At 40.9% G+C, this 17899-nt stretch overlaps 1 protein-coding gene across 1 annotated transcript; it reads left to right on the top strand.

Moving 5' to 3' along the window:
- The first annotated feature begins 5886 nt into the window (after positions 1-5886).
- On the top strand, positions 5887-16050 carry LOC125277701 (adenosine receptor A1). Its single transcript, XM_048206155.1, has 2 exons — positions 5887-6394; positions 13553-16050. The coding sequence occupies exons 1-2, from the start codon at positions 6066-6068 to the stop codon at positions 14211-14213; spliced, it is 990 nt and encodes a 329-aa protein (XP_048062112.1). The 5' UTR covers positions 5887-6065; the 3' UTR covers positions 14214-16050.
- Positions 16051-17899: the final 1849 nt, after the last annotated feature.

The following is a 17899-nucleotide window of genomic DNA, read 5'->3' as shown; positions in this document are numbered from 1 at the left end:
GGGGGCGCTATGGCACTTTTGGGGTGGCCGGTGGGTTTACCACCTGACATTCACGACAAGCCGCGCACCACCTGCGCATTCTCGTGAATGCCCGGCCAAAAAAATTGGGTCATGAGGCGATTTAGTGTCATAACCTGCCCTAAATGACCAGCCATTGGATTAGAATGAGCCGTTTGAAAAAGCATTTCCCTGCGGCTCCTAGGAACTAACAACTCGGTTGTATCTTCTTTTGTCTGAGCGTCTTGGGTCACTTGATACAACCAATTTTTTATAATTGCAAAATATGGATAAGTAAGCGGTTGTCCAGGATGGAGAAGCTGACCGTTGATGGTACTGACCTGTTCAAACGCACGTTTCAGCGTCTCATCCTGAGACTGCTCCAGGGGAATGTCATCGCGCTCCGAGAGAATTATTCCATCGCATTTTTTCCCCAAGAGGTATCCGTGCATAAATAACCCAACAATTCAGAAAACGCTGGCCAATTCGTCCCCAAAATTAACAGATGCCGGAGGTGCGGGTTAACTGCCAACTCAACACTATGCTTTTGACCCCTGAATTGAATAATAACTGGCACTATAGGATATTCCACCACATCCCCGTGCACAAACCGCACCCTAACCATGCGGCTTGTATCCAATGCCCCGGACGAAATCAGGCTTTGATGAACGGAGGTTTGGTTACAACCTGAGTCCACCAAAGCCTTATAGGTACCCCCCTTGATACTCACAGGTATTTGGTACCGGCCAGCTTGACCAGGGGCAGCCTGTGGGTTGTCCGGGACCCGGATCATTGTCCCCACCTCAATGACAGGAGACCTGTCCACGAAATGCTCCAGGCCCCGCAACGCCAACAGACCAGCCCAGACCTACCCGCTGCTCTCGTGGTAGAGAGTGGGTTAAATTGTTGGCGCGGAGAGAGGGGAGAAACAGGAGTGGGGTCCGGCCCGACAGCAGATAGTCCCGCCCCCCTGGGCAGGTCTCTAGATCCAGAAAATGATCCCGGTTCAGTTCCGCCCTGCCCTCGGGGCGGAACACGAGGCGGGCCAGGCGGACAAGACCTGGGGAGAGGGACAGGTCTAGAGAGAGAGAGGGGAATAGAAGGAGAGAGAGAGATTGATGGTAAGAGTTCGCCGACCCCTGGGCACGCCATCATATGGTCCTCCGCCAGATGGATGGCCGAATCCAGCGACGTGGGCCGGTGGCACTGGACCCACTCGGCTGTTTTCTTCGGAAGCTGAGTGGTAAACTGTTCCAGTACCACCCGATCAATGACTTGCTCCACGTCACTTCCGTCGGCCAGCAGCCATTTGCGCCAGGAGTCCCAGAGCTGTTGGGCCATCACGAAATGGCCAGCCGGACTCCCCCAGCCCCAATGAGCGGAAGCACTGGCGATGTTGTTCCGGGGTCCGGCTGACGCGCTAAAGGATGGCCCGCTTGAGATCGTCGAAGACCAGGAAGGTTCTGTACAGGGAGCTGCTGCGCCGCCACCTGCGCCTCTCCTGATAACAGGGGGATCAGGCGCACCGGTCACTCCCCCCGGGGCCACCCAGAAGCCTCCGCTGATTTTTCATAAGTCCATGAAGGCCTCTGGGTTATCTTGTGGCCCCATCTTATTCAGCGGCAGGTGTGTGGGCGCAGCGGGTGTGCTGATGGTCTTCGCACGAACCTCCCGGTCAATCCAGCTCCGGAACCTCTCGCGGTCTTCCTGCTGGACCTGTATGATGGCCTCAAAGCGGCGTTCCTGATCCGTACGCAGGTCCACCAGGGCTTGATGATGTTCCTGTTGCATGACCGCGAGGGATGAGATGATCTCCGCAAACGGCTGGGCAGAGGTCGAGTGCATGGCGGCGGCTCCCTTCTTCCTTCCCGGGTTTCGGCACCAGTGTAATAAGTTCAAGTCGGCTTTGACTGCTGACTGAGTTTTTATTTCAATAACAAGATCTCCAAACAAAAGTCTGTGCAACACACAATAAACAGTCCACATCCACAGACGGGCTTCACTCCAGTAGTGCTCTCCAGCTCAGTCCCAGTGTCTCTCAGTCAGCAGTCCCTCTCTCTCACACACACTCCTGCTTCTCCTGGCATTTTATCCTGTCTCCGCGCCAATTACTGGAATAAGAAACAGGTGTTCGTGATTTGCATTTAACCCACTCACTTACCACGCGTCTCCTGATGCTCTCTCCTGCTGCAGACTTCGCTGAACCACGCCCCCCTGCCACAACATTTAACCAATAATGATAGCCTAATAATAATAATAAATAATGTAAAAATATGAAATAAAAAAATTAACAATAAGTGAATGGATTTAAAAGACTGTTGGATGTGATAAAAATATACACGGCCATATTCTAATATTTATTGATAAACTTCATTCGAATGCTGCTGTAGGCATCGCACACAACACAATAGGCAACATGTTAATAATCACTTCTTAATTTCACGCTTTTTCTTAATTAAAAATAAATATTATAATAATCTTATCCATTTCTGATAGTTCCAGGTTGCTATGGTAGCGCAGAGTGTTTACACATATAACTCGTGGCCATGAGAAATAGATGTCGTTCCCTCAACATAATGAAGTCGTGGCCATGAGATAAATATCTCATTCCCTTACCATATGATCCCGAAGGCCACGACTTTACATCCGCGTGGCCACGAGATCGTTTTGTTGAGGTAACAACATCCTTATGTCGTGGCCACGTGATGTAAAGTCGTGGCCTCGAGATCATATGGTGAGGGAACGACTTATTATCACGTTCCCACAAATTAATATCTTGTGGCCACGACATATTATCACGTTCCCACGAGTTTATATGTCGTGGCCACGACAAAACTAAGTGAACCGAACACCGTAGACATGAACAAACTATGAGCAATACATTTGTTACAGTATTTATTAATCTTTGTTAGTATTGGTTAATAAAAATACAGCTGTTCATTGTTTGTTCATGTTAGTTCACAGTACAGTGATTTTGATATTAATAATGTATTAGTAAATGTTGAAATTAACGTTAAAGATTAATAAATGCTGTTGAAGTACAGCTCATTATTAGTTTATGTAAACTAATGTAACATTATTGTAAAGTGTTACTGTTTTTTGTTTGCATGCACTTTTAGGAATGGTATAAAAAATACAAATCATAGTTCAAAATAGTATAAATTGCTAATTTTGTAACGTAGGCTATTTTTCATGTGTAACCAATACAATGGTAAAAACAAGTAATTTCCAGCTTATGAACAGCTAATGCGAATAATGGTGTTAAAATACATTTGTATCCTTAAAATAATAATTATAATTTGTTTTTGATAATTAATTTTGATGACTGATATAGCTACTATAAGACCTAAATTCGCGGTGATGACGTCAGTAATCCACGCCATGCATAAATTCTGAAGGTAGCTAAGGTAGTAATTTAAAAAAAAAATTGAATGTAATATTCTTAATATAATTAACGCTGTTTTTTACATTAAAAGAATGGAATTTGGTCGTATAGTATTATGTTGGATTTATTGCTTTCTGTAGGCCAATAGCGATTTAAGAGTATGGCTCGCCTTTATGCGAAACAGGCAGCTTTCGTGACCAATGAGAAACCATTCGGCACGCCCCTACCATTAGACACGCCCATTACTCCAAGCTGCAGCTAGTGATGGTCATCTATGATGGTCATTTACTGTGCTTTGATGCTTTATATTGGGAAGCATTTCTATAGTAAAACTATGAAGCAATGAAAGATACAAATTTGCTATTTTATTTTTGTATACTTGTTTTATTTGTGTATGTCTGACCATTATATGATCACCGCCTAAATGTGAGCTTTAACACACAGCAGAGCCTCACATCTTTTACTGTTGATGAACAAGCGACATTTGAACCACTGTACATTAAAGCTGCAGTCTGTAAGTTTTGCCTCTTTGTCGCCATCTCTGTTTGAAACCTGCAATTATTATTATCGTTTCGTGCGTTGTGCGTTGTGTATCGTGCAACGGCACGGCTCCTCAGTGCGGATGAATCTAATGTTTGGTGTCAGTCACCACGGTGCGGATACTGTACTTCGGAAACACAGATTCTACGTCTTGGAAGTATGACCAAAATAAGAATTTTCACCGGAAAATGTCATCTGAACAAGTAAGTAACATGTCTGCCACTTTTGTTCTGTCCAACTGAGAAAAAAAGCATTAGGCCTGGCCTACAATAAATTGTGCTGCAAATGGTGATTAAATCTAATGATTACTTAGCTTGGATCATGCCAAACCATGCAAATTATTACTACAGTTATACTTTGTTCTTAAATGGTTAATGTTAACAACATCAGCATTGCATGACTATGTGTATTTAGTGTGTGTTATCATTACCTGTAGATTTCAATTTCTGTAGCCACTCTGCAGTCCGGAATCTTTTTGCTTTTAATCTCCAGTCTTTTGACTACAAATCACCTGGTTAATCTTCAGTTGTCACTGATGATTGTCATTTAGACCTTTCTGAATTACAATCCACCATCAAAATGATAAGTTTAATTATTTCAGCTGCTGTGAGAAAAGGCTATAAATGATCTGCTAAGCAGCATCCTCATATGATATAGCTACTAGCTAGGACTCCTTCCTTTCAGTTTACAGATGTGATGCAAAGAGCTAAGTTAAGGAGATAGTTTTGAACACTGGCTGGTTATGTACTTGCTCAAAAATTGATTTTGGATAATTTTTTTACCAAAAAAAGTTATGGACTGCAGCTTTAAATGCTTCTGGTTTTCTGTCCCAGTTGACTTTCTCAGGCCCAATATATGAGAAAGCCTTGAGTGATCATCCACCTGTTCTCCAACTGGCTTCTTGCAAAGCAACACCTAAACAAGACCAGTCACATATAGATTATTTTTTGTTAATTTTAATGTTAATTCATCAGCAGTGAATCACAGGAATGCACAAAACAAGTCAAGTCAAATTTTATTTATATAGCACAAATTTAACACAACTATAGTTGATCCAAAATGCTTTACAATAAATCAGGGGGAAAAAAATGGAGATAAAAGTCAAGTATCAAAATCGATCAAACAAATTGTATATACATAAAATGGAACACCAACATATAAAAAATAATGTATATATATATATATATATATATATATATATATATATATATATATATATATATATATATATATATATACATACACACATATCACATACATATATACATACATATACAATATACACACATACACAGCATCACTCGAAAGCTAAAGAGTAAAATTAAGTCTTTAAACTGGTTTTAAAAACATCCAGTGATGGAGAGGCCCTGATACTCAAAGGTAGACTGTTCCAGAGCTTTGGGGCAGCTACAGAGAAAGCTCGATCACCTTTTGATTTGATTTGACCTTTTGAAGGAGAGCGAGGGACAGATAAAAGTAACTGATCACAAACAACTCCATTAAGACTTTTTAACTGATGAAATATCATGTTTACATCACATTTCTTTAGAAAGAGTGAGCATTTCTATTAATTTTCCACAAAATTTATTTCCGCCCCCTTATCATCTGATTGGTGAAACTTGTATCGGTCGCCCTAGCGTGCACAAGAAGCCTTTTCTGTGGAGCCGATGTGCGAGTTACACTGTTTCGAAGTTAAGGTGACCGTCAGACCTCAGAGGACTTTTTGACATCGACTAATGTACTTAATTAATTTTAAACCATATGGAAGCTGTCTTGTTTTACTTTCGTGCACAGGTGGTGACTCATGCGCAGATTGTTTCTGATGAACTGTGACTGAATATACTAGTCTAATGCGAGGGGAATGTGCTCGTGGAGGGTCTGAAGTGACTCATAGCCTACTGGTTCACTGTGGAACCGGACTACACACCCGGAGACGATGATGATCGTGATGCCGCGGACGCATTTCGGATAGGAAAAACAACTTCTGTTTTCATCCTACGTTATATAACATTGGCATCGACATGTAGCCATAAAAACGTCATTTTAGACTCGTTTGATTTACCGGGAGTTTTTTTATTATTATTATTAAAATCTGGGGGATCTTTTATCTTCTTGAACAGAAGCACTTGTATTCCCAGCAAGGATGCCTGGTGTCCTGGGACTATACATTGGGATGGAGGTGTTCATTGCCCTTTCCTCTGTCATTGGGAATGTGATGGTGGTCTGGGCTGTGAGAATCAACCGATCTCTACGAGACACGACTATTTACTTCATCGTCAGCCTGGCTCTTGCGGACATTGCGGTCGGAGCACTTGTCATTCCTCTGGCTATAACCATAAGCATCGGACTGAAGACTCATTTTTACAGCTGCCTGCTCGTTGCATGTACTGTACTGGTACTAACGCAAAGTTCAATTCTCGCCCTCCTGGCTATTGCTATTGACCGCTATCTGAGGGTCAAGATACCAATGAGGTAGGCTATTACGACTTTGGTTGCTTATTAATTTCACAGGGAATTATTTCACATTACCAGTTCAGTTTTAATTTTTTAGGGTTTCTGTGGTTCCTAAAAAGTCTTCGCCCTTATATAACGTAAAGCCTTAAAAAGGTCTTAAATCAGAGCAGAAACCTTAAATTCATTAAGGCATGGCATTAAATGTTGCATATATTGCAAAAAACGTCGTAATATCTTCTTCAGTATTTTTGTATTTTTTCCAATATAAACATCTAAACGTCTTAAATGAGTTAAAAAAATCTTAAACGTCTTAAAAAAAATTCCCTTTTTTTTTTATGAGTCCATTGACAGATATTTATTCGTTTTAATCATAAACTCACTTAATTTTAATTACTTTCACAGAAATCAAGACTTAATATTGTCACTTTGTATCTCCCATAAATGCATCTTGATTTTAGACATTTGAACTGGAAAACAAACTGGAAGACAAAAATACTATGGGAAGAACATCACTTTTTTGCAGTGTGATCAGAGGGTAAGTAAAATAAATTTTACTTAAGTGAAAAAAAAAATATTTTTTACATTGGACAGGAGCAGAGGTATTCAAGCTACTTTGTAAAAGTAATCATTTTGCGAATTGGATCAACCGAATCATTTGAAAGATCCAAATTCGAAACTGCTTGCTACTCTTACTTTTTTAGGCCTGACATTTTCAGTCACAATTTATTGCCATCACATGGAAAATACATTCTTCAAAATGTCTCTTTTGAATTCCACGGAAGAAAGTAATTCATGTGAGTTGAAACAACAAAAGGTTGAGTTTCATTTTTGGGTGAACTATCCCTTTATGGTAACAGAAAAACAGAAAACAAATAAGCATATTACTCTGATTAACATGCACACATAATTGTTCTGAACATCACATGAAAATCATAATTTAGAGAACAACAAGAAACAATGTGACAATGGGAAATATTGAGTTGTAGCATCTTTGCACTGATGCAGACCATAAAATGATATTTGATCTGGGTGGATTTTCATTGCTCTGCAAAGCTTCTGATTTTATTGCTCTGTTATGAAATCACTTTCAAAGTCACCTTCAAACCATGAATCTCACAGTCTTTAATTCCCTGTCCTGACCATGGCCTCCTTCCATTTAATTTGAAGTTGGAGTTACAGAGTTTAAACACTGAGTCAAAACAATTAAGTGGAAAGAACATTATGCAGCATTTCTTCTGATGTCCCAGAAGAACAGCTAAAATGACATCCTCTTCCTTTATTTTAATGATTAAATAGGATTATAGCATTCCAGTCTGAGTTTTTGTGAGGTAATTACAATAGACAAGTGCATAGTCAAACAAGCAACTAGTGCCAGTTTGCCAGCTAAGTGGATGGCATGCTTCACTAGCCTCATTTGTGATGTCTGAAAAGACCTTTTGCTCTTCACAGAGAAGGGATTGTTACTAAATCAAAACGTAATCCTTCCCAACAGAGTTTGTGTAGTGGATCATTGCTCTTTAATTTTGATTTCCACGCTATTAATCACAGGGATTTCAGATATTTTCCCCAGATAAATAGCACTTGATTTTTCAAACGTGATTTTGAAGTTACTTCTCTTGTTGGGTTTGTACTTCCTCATAAATAGGCCTAATCTTAGTTATTTTTATCATTCAGCATTCTTTACATAAGCTTCCTCTTTCCTCTCAGCATAGGCGCCGATTTATGTTTTTGCCGGTGGGTGCCCAGTAACACAACACCCCCCCCACCCCCACCCCCCAAATCCGTGGTATTCTCCATTGGTCTTGTGGTAGAATTTTTGTTAATAGAGTCAGAAGTCGACCATTTCCGTGGGTGATCCCACAGGATCGGCGCCTATGCCTCTCAGTCACAAGAGACCGTTTTATAGACCGCAAAAAACAACATGTTCCAGCCAGGTTATTATTTAACCAGAACATCAACTGTAAAAAAAACAAGCACATCCATGAGTGTTGTTGTGAGTCGTGCTCTTGCTGAATCTGAATTTTCTGAAGGTAGCCATAGTGGAATTGATTTGGCAACTTTAAATCCAGAAAGATATTTGAGTTCTTATAAACGCGAGAGTAAAGGAAATTGCAAGTAAAGTGCTCGCTCACAGACCTACTGTGAGATTGTTAAATAAACTATTAAAATAAGGTATATGGTTTTGTTGAAGCCGTCACCCTGCATTATTTTGTATATATATTTTTTAAGTAATCATGTTAAACAGAAAAAAAAATACCTGCCCAACACTGCAAATGATATATATAATGTGTATATAGTTCTCCATTGTTTTTTTTGTTTTTTTTAAATTCAGTTATGTCATTCGCAGTGCTTCATTAGATTGTAGTTCCCTTTCAGTCGGTCACGTTCGATGTACGTCAGTAGTGACCGATGAATTGGGATATCGCTAGAGCTTCGAGTGAACTAAAAAAGGGCAATGGAATTGGTGTGCGATATTTGCATAATGCGCACCGCCTCCGACAGGTGTATATAAATAGGAAGCAGATGCAATCGCACTCTGTCTTTCGCTTCGGAGCCAACCGTTTGGTGTTCTCCAGCTTTCAGACTTCATTTCTGTGAAACAAGCCTTTGAAGAGATTCCAGCGTCTTATGTTGGTGTGACGGCACAGCAGCGAGGTCGCGAGCTTCCTGAGGAGCCTGAGCAGTTTAAGCTCTCAACTGCTGTTATCACAGCAATTTGTCCCATATTAAGCGCAGTTGTCTGTTGTGATTTGGGCCGGTTCCCCTCTGGGACTGTAGCGTTGCCCGAGGCCGATCCCGAGTTGACGGCTGTGCTTTCCGGGGCGGCCGAGAAGGTCAGGCTCATGTGGAACCACCGTGTCCCGGTCCTTCCCGGCTCGACGACCAGCGCGGGCCGCCCCGATGCCTTTCTTCCCGGAAGTGCACAATGACTGCTCTTCAGTAGAGGATTCCAGCAGCTCTCCCACCCCCGGAGGAGGGCCGGGGGGAATTTGTGTTTTTGTCTGTCCCGCCACTGGCTCTCCGGACTTCCACTTCCACACAAAAAGAGCAGTTTCCCAATCCTCCAGGTCACAAGAGGGCACGGCTGTCAGTGTGCCAGGCCCTGCCTCGCCACTCTCAGCCCCCTCTCACTTCGCCAGCAGGTCCCAGTGTGTTGGTCGAGGCCGCACCCTGTATGCCGTCTCCCATTTACACTGCTACCTCGCAGAGTCTGACCCCACTTCGGGCCGTTATGCTGTCCGAGTTGGGTCCCAGCACTCTGCTTTGCTGCCCCACCCCCGGTACGTCTCTGTCTCTATTCATACTATCAGACTCGGCTATGCGATTCAGTTCGCCCGGCGTCCCCCGGTCTTCAGGGGTGTCCACTACACTCAGGTGTCACTGGACAATGCACCTGTTCTCCGGGCGGAGATTGCTGTCCTCCTGGCGAAGGATGCAATCGAGCCGGTCCCTCCAGCTGATATGAAGTCAGGGTTCTACAGCCCCTACTTCATTGTACCCAAAAAGGGTGGTGGGCTACGGCTAATCCTGGATCTGCGTGTCCTGAACTGGTCCCTTCACAGGCTGCCGTTCAAGATGCTTATGCAGAAGCGCATTTTCAAATGCATCCATCCCCAGAATTGGTTTGCAGCAATCGACCTGAAGGACATGTAATTTCATGTCTCGATTCTGCCTCGCCATAGACCCTTTCTACGGTTTGCGTTCGAGGGTCGAGCATATCAGTACAAAGTCCTGCCCTTCAGGCTGGCCCTGTCACCCTGCGTTTTCACGAAGGTTGCGGAGGTGGCCATTGTTCCGCTCAAGGAACAGGGAGTTTGCATCCTCAACTACCTCGACGACTGGCTCATCCTGGCCAGCTCGCGAGAGCAGTTGTGCGAACACAGGGACATGGTGTTAGCTCACCTCAGCCGGTTGGGTCTTCGGGTCAACTGGGACAAGAGCAAACTCGCCTTGCCTGGAAACTGTTCGTTGAATGGTGCTCCTCTCACCGAGAGAACCCCCGATCATGCTCGGTCAGATCTGTGCATATGTGTATTTGTCCACGGTCAACTCCCTATGGTAAGCCCGTGTCTTTTCCTTAGCAGAGTCAGCTCTGCTGTCACCGACCAGATGAGTCTCCCCCTACCCAGGTGGAGCCATCCCAGGGACTCCATATGCATACTGCCCACGGCCAGTCCATATGTGTATTCTCCACGTAAACTCCTCCCCCGCAGGGTAGGTACTGGTAGTGGTCTTCGCAGCGTACCCTACGGGTTTGCTTCCCCAGTGTAGTCTAGTTTACTTAGTGGGTATTTCGGAACAGCAGTAGACTCTCTCGGCGTAAGTTCACCCCCTTCCCCGTCCCATTGGTGCGCCGGGTGGCTAGAGCTTGTGCTGGGCACTGGAAGGGGTTTCGTAACTGTGGCGCTTTATTTGGGATCCCAATTCGTCGGTCACTACTGACATACGTCGAACGTGACCGACTGAAAGGGAACATCTCGGTTACATATGTAACCCTCGTTCCCTGAAGGACTGAACAGAGACGTATGTAGTGTTGTCACGGTACCAAAATTCCAGTAGTCGGTACCGATACCATGAAAATTTTATGGTTCTCGGTACCAATTTCGGTACCACAGTAAAATCTATTGGAACTATTTTACTATTTTATATAGCCTATTTTAAAAACATTAAATATGATTTGGAGTGTGTGTGTTTGTGTGTGTATATATAGGCTACCTCAATGAAATAAATTTTGAAATATAAAAAAAAAAAAAAAAATAATGAAATGCTCAAACATCCATTGTGTACTGTTGAAAAAACCAGCATATGCTGGTAAGGTAGGTTTTGAAGCTGTATGCTGGTCAAATGCTGGTCCTAAACTGGTCCTACTGGTCCATACTAGTCCTAAACTGGTCCTGGACCAGCATAAACCAGCTCAAACCAGCATACCAGCTTCAAAACCTACTTTACCAGCATATGCTCGTTTTTTCAACAGGGGTAACAGACGTGCGTGTTTATTTTAGCTATTCCGTCAGAGAAACAACACACTACAGCCTGTAAAACTATGAAATAAATATCGGTAAATAATGGTAACCTAAATAATAAGAAAGTTAAATATTATTTCAAAAAGCATTCGTTTTTTATTTCCACACAAAGACGCGTCATATATAGCCAAAGTCCCGTTATTACTTTTATAGCCGCTTTGCGCTTTGAGAGGGATTGGGACACGAGCAGGAAAGAGACCATTTCTCTTTAATAATATCTTCGTTATCTCCTGATGTTACAAACAACTGACACTTGTTGTAAAAGGTCTGAAGAGCGTGTTTTATCCTCCGCAGGGGCAAGACATTCAGGCTATGTTTGATTTAGCGCTGCCAGAGAAAACGAAAGTAAAAATCACTGGTGTGTGAAACGCGCTATACAAATAAACTTGACGCACCTTATAAAGTCTAATAAAAAGCACAGACTCTGTTAAATAGAAACTGATGTGCAAGCAAAAAGGTTTCTGTCCTACGGTGTTTTTTCTACTTTACCACAGTAAATAATCCGAATAGCCTATAATAGGCCTAAATGCGAACGAAAGAAACGTTATAATCCCCTGCGTGAGTGAAGATTTGGGAAAAGAAACAGATTCCATGTTCAGTGGAATAACTAATGGAATATTGTTAAATTCTCTGCTAATCAGGTGACCAGATCGCGATTCGGAAAACAGAATACGAAGCTTAAATGTATGGACTCACGCACCTCTCTTATTCGGCATTAACCAAAATGTTTCCAAGGCTGCGATGTCACATTTAATTGCTAACCTATTATTTCTTCTGTAAACAAAGCTTTGTGCTTCACTCGTGTCATATTCAAGTAAATACTGGCACAGCCCTATCAGTGGGTACCGAATATACCCGGATTCTCAGTACCAAGATAGCACACGTACGTCTGCAAGACGTCTGTTAAAGATCACTTCATCTGGAAAGCATCTGCTGTTTACAAACATCTAATAGACGTCTTTAAGATGTCAGTTTTACATACATTCTAAATCATAAACATCTTAAAGACGTCTTCTAAACGTCTATTTGACATCTGACAGGATACGTCCTATAGACGTATTCCAGATGAGCAAACACCCTAAATAATACGTCTTCCAGACGTAAACACACACATCAAATAGACGTCTCCGAGATGTACGTGTGCTATCAGGGTAGGCGACTACCGGTACTACAGAAATGCTGGTATCGTCACATTTTCAAAATTTCAGTACCGACTTGGTACCAAAGTACCGGTACTTTTGACAACACTAGACGTATGTCCCATCGCCACAGTTTCTGTACCCTCGCTGCAGTGCGGACACCAGTTGTCTCCTCAGCGAAAAACAGAGTGTGATTGCATCTGCTTCCTATTTATATACACCTGTCGGAGGCGGTGCGCATTATGCAAATTATGCCAATTCCATTGGCCTGTTTTAGTTCACTCGAAGCTGATAGGGCTCTCTAGCGATATCCCAATTCGTCGGTCACTACTGACATACGTCTCTGTTCACTCCTTCAGGGAACAAGGGTTACATGTAACCGAGATGTTCTTTCCTCATTAAAGCATCATTAAAGTACACAGTAGCTGCTTTTGCACTGTCGGGCCAGTGTTAGCCAGGGCTAACAATGTGCCGGACAGGGCTAATAGCCTTGAACCTCCAGCCGCAAGGCCAAAATCTAGCTGTGTTTCCACTGTTGGGCCAGTAGATACAATGTCTTACCTGCCTGTCAACTTAAGTATTTCTATTATCGCACACCATGCTCGCACAGATTTCACATGTCATCAGTGTGTTCCATGAGGCTATGCAGAATTATAGACACACAGTCACCGGGTGCTATAAACAAACAGTAGCCACCTATTACAGTTTCTCCTGAACCAAAACAAGGAGCTTCTGCTGTGTTCACACCATGTCATAACCTATGATGTTCCAGGAGCTGTTTATGTCCTTAGACTCAGATTGGTCTTGTACCTTTGTTTTTTTTTGTTGTATTTTCATATACTTTTTTTGCATGTGAATGTTGTCATTCACCTTGTAGCTGGTTTATTTGGTTCATGGCTTAGAACTCTCAGGACTTTTTAAAAATCTCTATGGGAAAAATACTTCTGGAAACAAGGCCATTTGTTTGTTTGAAAACTTTAGTTTTTTTGTTTGTTTGTTTGTTTTTTCCACAGCTATAAAAGAGTGGTGACTCCAAAGCGTGCAGGCACTGCAGTAGTAGTGTGCTGGATTGTGGCCATCGTAGTCGGCCTGACGCCCATGTTGGGATGGAACAATCTGAAGAAGCTACGACAGACCAACGGCACTGTGGGTGCTGACCTTCTCGTAACCTGTGAGTTTGAGAATGTCATCAGTATGGAGTACATGGTCTATTTCAACTTCTTTGGCTGGGTGCTGCCACCGCTCATCCTCATGTTGCTCATCTACACCGAGATCTTCTACATGATCCACAAGCAGCTCAACAAGAAGGTCACTGCCAACCAGACCGACCCCACTCGATATTATGGGAAAGAACTCAAGCTGGCAAAATCTCTTGCACTGGTGCTCTTCTTGTTCGCTCTTAGCTGGTTGCCATTGCATATCCTGAATTGCATCACTCTCTTCTGTCCTAGTTGTGACAATTCCATGTGCCTTCTGTATGTGGCTATCTTGCTCAGTCATGGCAACTCCGCCGTCAATCCCATTGTTTACGCGTTCCGTATTAAGAAATTCCGGAATGCTTTTGTTAAGATCTGGAAACAGTATGTGTGCTGCGCGGAGGATCCACGTGTGGACGATCGCCCCAGCTTTCGTATAGATAGCAAAAACAGAAGACTGCGGCACAATGATATCTGACGCTATGCTAAACAGGTCTCCTCTATTAGAATCACTTTTTAAAACGTGACGTTATAGTTGAGTCTTAAAGGGTAATGCAGTATGAGATATATGATGTGAGTTGTGAGAATACATATGCCACAATAATGGACAATCAGACATTACTGGAAATGTTTCCTTGAAAACCAAGTCAATGGTGCATAGAATCACTTGCATCATTTGTGAGTAATCATTAAATAAATGAAAATGGCCTGTTTTAGAAATATAGTCACACATTACAACTGGCATTCAAATCTGTGGGAAGATCTTTATTTGATTATGATTTCCTTCTGTGTTAGGGTTCATTTTAATGTCTATCACATAAAGGGCTTCATATAATGAGTGCAAAATTGCAGACTGTCAACGTATAGGAGTACATTAAACTACACGCTTATAACAGCATCAGAGGACTTTGAGAAAGGACGATGAGAATGTAATCTGAGGCCATTTTATATACAAATATAAAATAATCTTAATGCAAACGGAAAACAAGATTATTCAGAGTGTCTATTACTAAGTGCAAATTTACACTAACTCTGCCTAATAATGTCACACAATGTCAAAAACGACGTGTGTGATTCAATGGCTTCAGTGGTGTAGGCAGTAGCGCATAAGGCATGTGGAACTGGCCTGTGATGCGATTGACCCCGGTACGTGTCTGCCTTTTGCCGTGCTCACTCTTCTCCCTTTTCCCATCACATCAGAAAGGCATTTATTTTCAATAAAATTGAAGTGAAAGTAAAGTGCCTAACTAGTGTTTAATAATGATAAAAGTATTTATAATTCTAATAAATAGAATCCTTTGCATTCTGTTATTATTGCATCCTGTTAATGTACAACAATACTGAGGTCCAAATATTATGTATCTGCCAGTAATAAAGTATAAATAGCATCTAATTACTATTTAAACTGCTACTTTTACATGGTAAAACAACATATCACTATTTTCTATTTTTTAGCATCTACAGCTATTTGCACTTACTGTAAATAGCTGCTTATTTTTCTAGCATCATTGGCAGATAATTTGCAAAAAAAAAAAAAAAATGCATTTACATTATTTATTTTTTGCATATGGGATACCATGAAAATGAATATTAGTTCAATAACTTACGTTCTGCCAGTTTTCACCTCTGATATTATAACAGTGATAAGAATTAAACTTGTATTGACTCGGAAGTATGCAGATGGTTTTTTTTGTGCTGTTGCCATGGTGAATCGTAATATCGGAGCTCCATTGATCATGGCTTTACATAGTCGTGGTGCACGCACTTAACTCAGTCAACCTACTCATAGTTGATTGAACTAACTCAATTCAACTGATCTGAAACAGAAAGCTCAGAGTTTCCCCATCTCAGAGTAAGTCAACACAGAGTTGAACCCCTGATCTTCTTCTTTTTTTTGTTTTTTTTTTTACATTTTTCAGAGCTTTTCAGATGTCCACTTAAGTGGACAATATGAGTTTTTTGGTTTTAACTGGAGATACTGTATTAAGCATAATACAGGAAAAAAAAAAAAAACAGTAATACTGTGTGTATTATGTTCAAAATAGACAAATTTCTATTGTAGCTCTCCTCTCTGAGAAAACATCAGATGGAAATCTACATTGATGTATTGATGTTTTCAGACTGTGGAAATAAAGTAGCGATCAGGTGTTTTCAATCTCATCTGAAATAAGCAGTGTTCGGGGGTAATGCATTATGTAATCAGATTATTTTTTTGATGTAACGAGTAAACGCACAAGTAACATGCATTACAAAATATTGCTAGTGATGCATGTCTAATTTAGTGGACAGATGATTAGTCAAAAATTTCTCCCAATCTAAAATCAATAGTTGGAAAATTTAACGACTCCTTAGATGTTACAAGGATTTTTTTTTTTTTTTTTAAACTGTAAGAGTCTCCTAGAATAGAAGGAATGGGTGGATATTCTGGTTGACATTTATGACTGGCTGCTTGCCACTTATTAGCATTGTATAGGATGATGCACTAGTGTCTGCTGTAGTGACTGATGTGCAACTGTGCAATCAAAACCTATGCAAGCAATGCCTTTTTGAATAGCTGTCCACTGTAGTGACCTCTATACGTGAAAAGGTTAAAAAGAACTGCACGATCTATTGGTTTTAGTTTTTTTTTTTTTTTTTTTTGTAGTTGTTTCAATTTAAATGATTCAATCTAAAATCTCTACTGTATGTGTAACACAACCACTGGAAAGTGACCATGCATTTATATATGTATTTATAAGAATGGCATTTTTTATGGGCAAACAAGAAATGCAGCCTTAAGTTTCACTGCGTGATGATGAAATTAATCAAAACTGTAGGCAGTTTGCATTTAATATTTAGTTTGATCAAAACTGTGGGCCTGAGTGGTGATGTGAAAAGATACACAGGAAGGAACCATGAATAAATCTAGATTGAATGATACTGACAGAGGTCTGATGTTTTTTTGTTTGTTTGTTTGTTTGTTTTTTGAGATATGTTGTTAATATAAATGATGTATATAATCTGAGGACAATCATATTTTGATCTTTCAAATGTTCAGGCCTCCCTTTAAATTTCAATAAGTCAAGGACATTCAGAGCTTTCAAATTTCTGAAATTGTAGCGGTGAACATGGCTGTTTTAATATGTTAAATGGTATGACCTTTACAGAATAACAAGGAATGGTCAATCTCAGAGAGTACAATTTACGCAATTCTTGTGTAGTGCTTCCTGAAGTTCCTGAAAAACTACTCCCCAACTTCCTGGGTACATCCTGAGTTAGTTTAAAGGTTATGGGATGACCTGTATTTCCAATTAAACAGTATTCAGACGTGTCAGCTGACCTCTGTTTCCACGGGGCCCCCTTAGTGTGTACCAGCTGACTTCTTTTGGAATTTAACTGAGGGCATAAACACTTTGGTTTCATCTTATTATCCAGTTCTCAAGCTGCAATTACTTAGATCAGTTGAGCGTCTTAATCTAATACCATGCAGCTTTACAATATACCTGTAACAGCACATTGTGAGGAATTTACAAATAGTGTTGGGAATAGTGCAATCAGATAAGGATTATCACAGCTCCCTCTAGTGTTATTTTGTCTACAGGAAACAGCATGCTTTTATTTGGCCTAAATCATACAAATTCTATACTATAATAGACAGTTGTGAATTACTCTTCATAGTTTGAACAGCAGTCATTGGATGGTAAATCAGTACTGTGGTGCCCCCTTGTGATGGTTTGACAAAAGAGCAGAAGGGTATATTGCAACTAAGAGTAAGAAATAACTTATTTTTTTATTCAAGTAAACAGAATTCCATGCTTAGGCTGAGTGGCCCATTCAGGTCATTAATAACACTGTTATTTCCTTATTGCCTGATGTGGTGCAAACAACAAAAATAAATGTCTCACCATGTCCACCCTATGTTTATTTCATCTAAATATAGAGAACATGCCACTAATGTTTACCACAACACACATATGAGACTGATTTATTTGTTGAACATGTTTCACAAAATTTATTTTTTTTTAATTAAGATTAAGATTGAAATTGTAATTTTAATCCACATACATACATACATAATCCACATGTAAATACGTGATTATTACAATTAAGAATTTGACTACATCATAAGACACATAAGTCTATTATAATTACTTTTTAAAGGCATAATTAGTTGAGAATTCCTGC

Source organism: Megalobrama amblycephala, linkage group LG11 (assembly GCF_018812025.1).
Source record: "Megalobrama amblycephala isolate DHTTF-2021 linkage group LG11, ASM1881202v1, whole genome shotgun sequence".
Lineage (NCBI taxonomy): Eukaryota > Metazoa > Chordata > Actinopteri > Cypriniformes > Xenocyprididae > Megalobrama > Megalobrama amblycephala.
The sequence above is the reverse complement of the archived record's forward strand: the minus strand, read 5'-3'. Positions and strand labels throughout refer to the sequence as shown.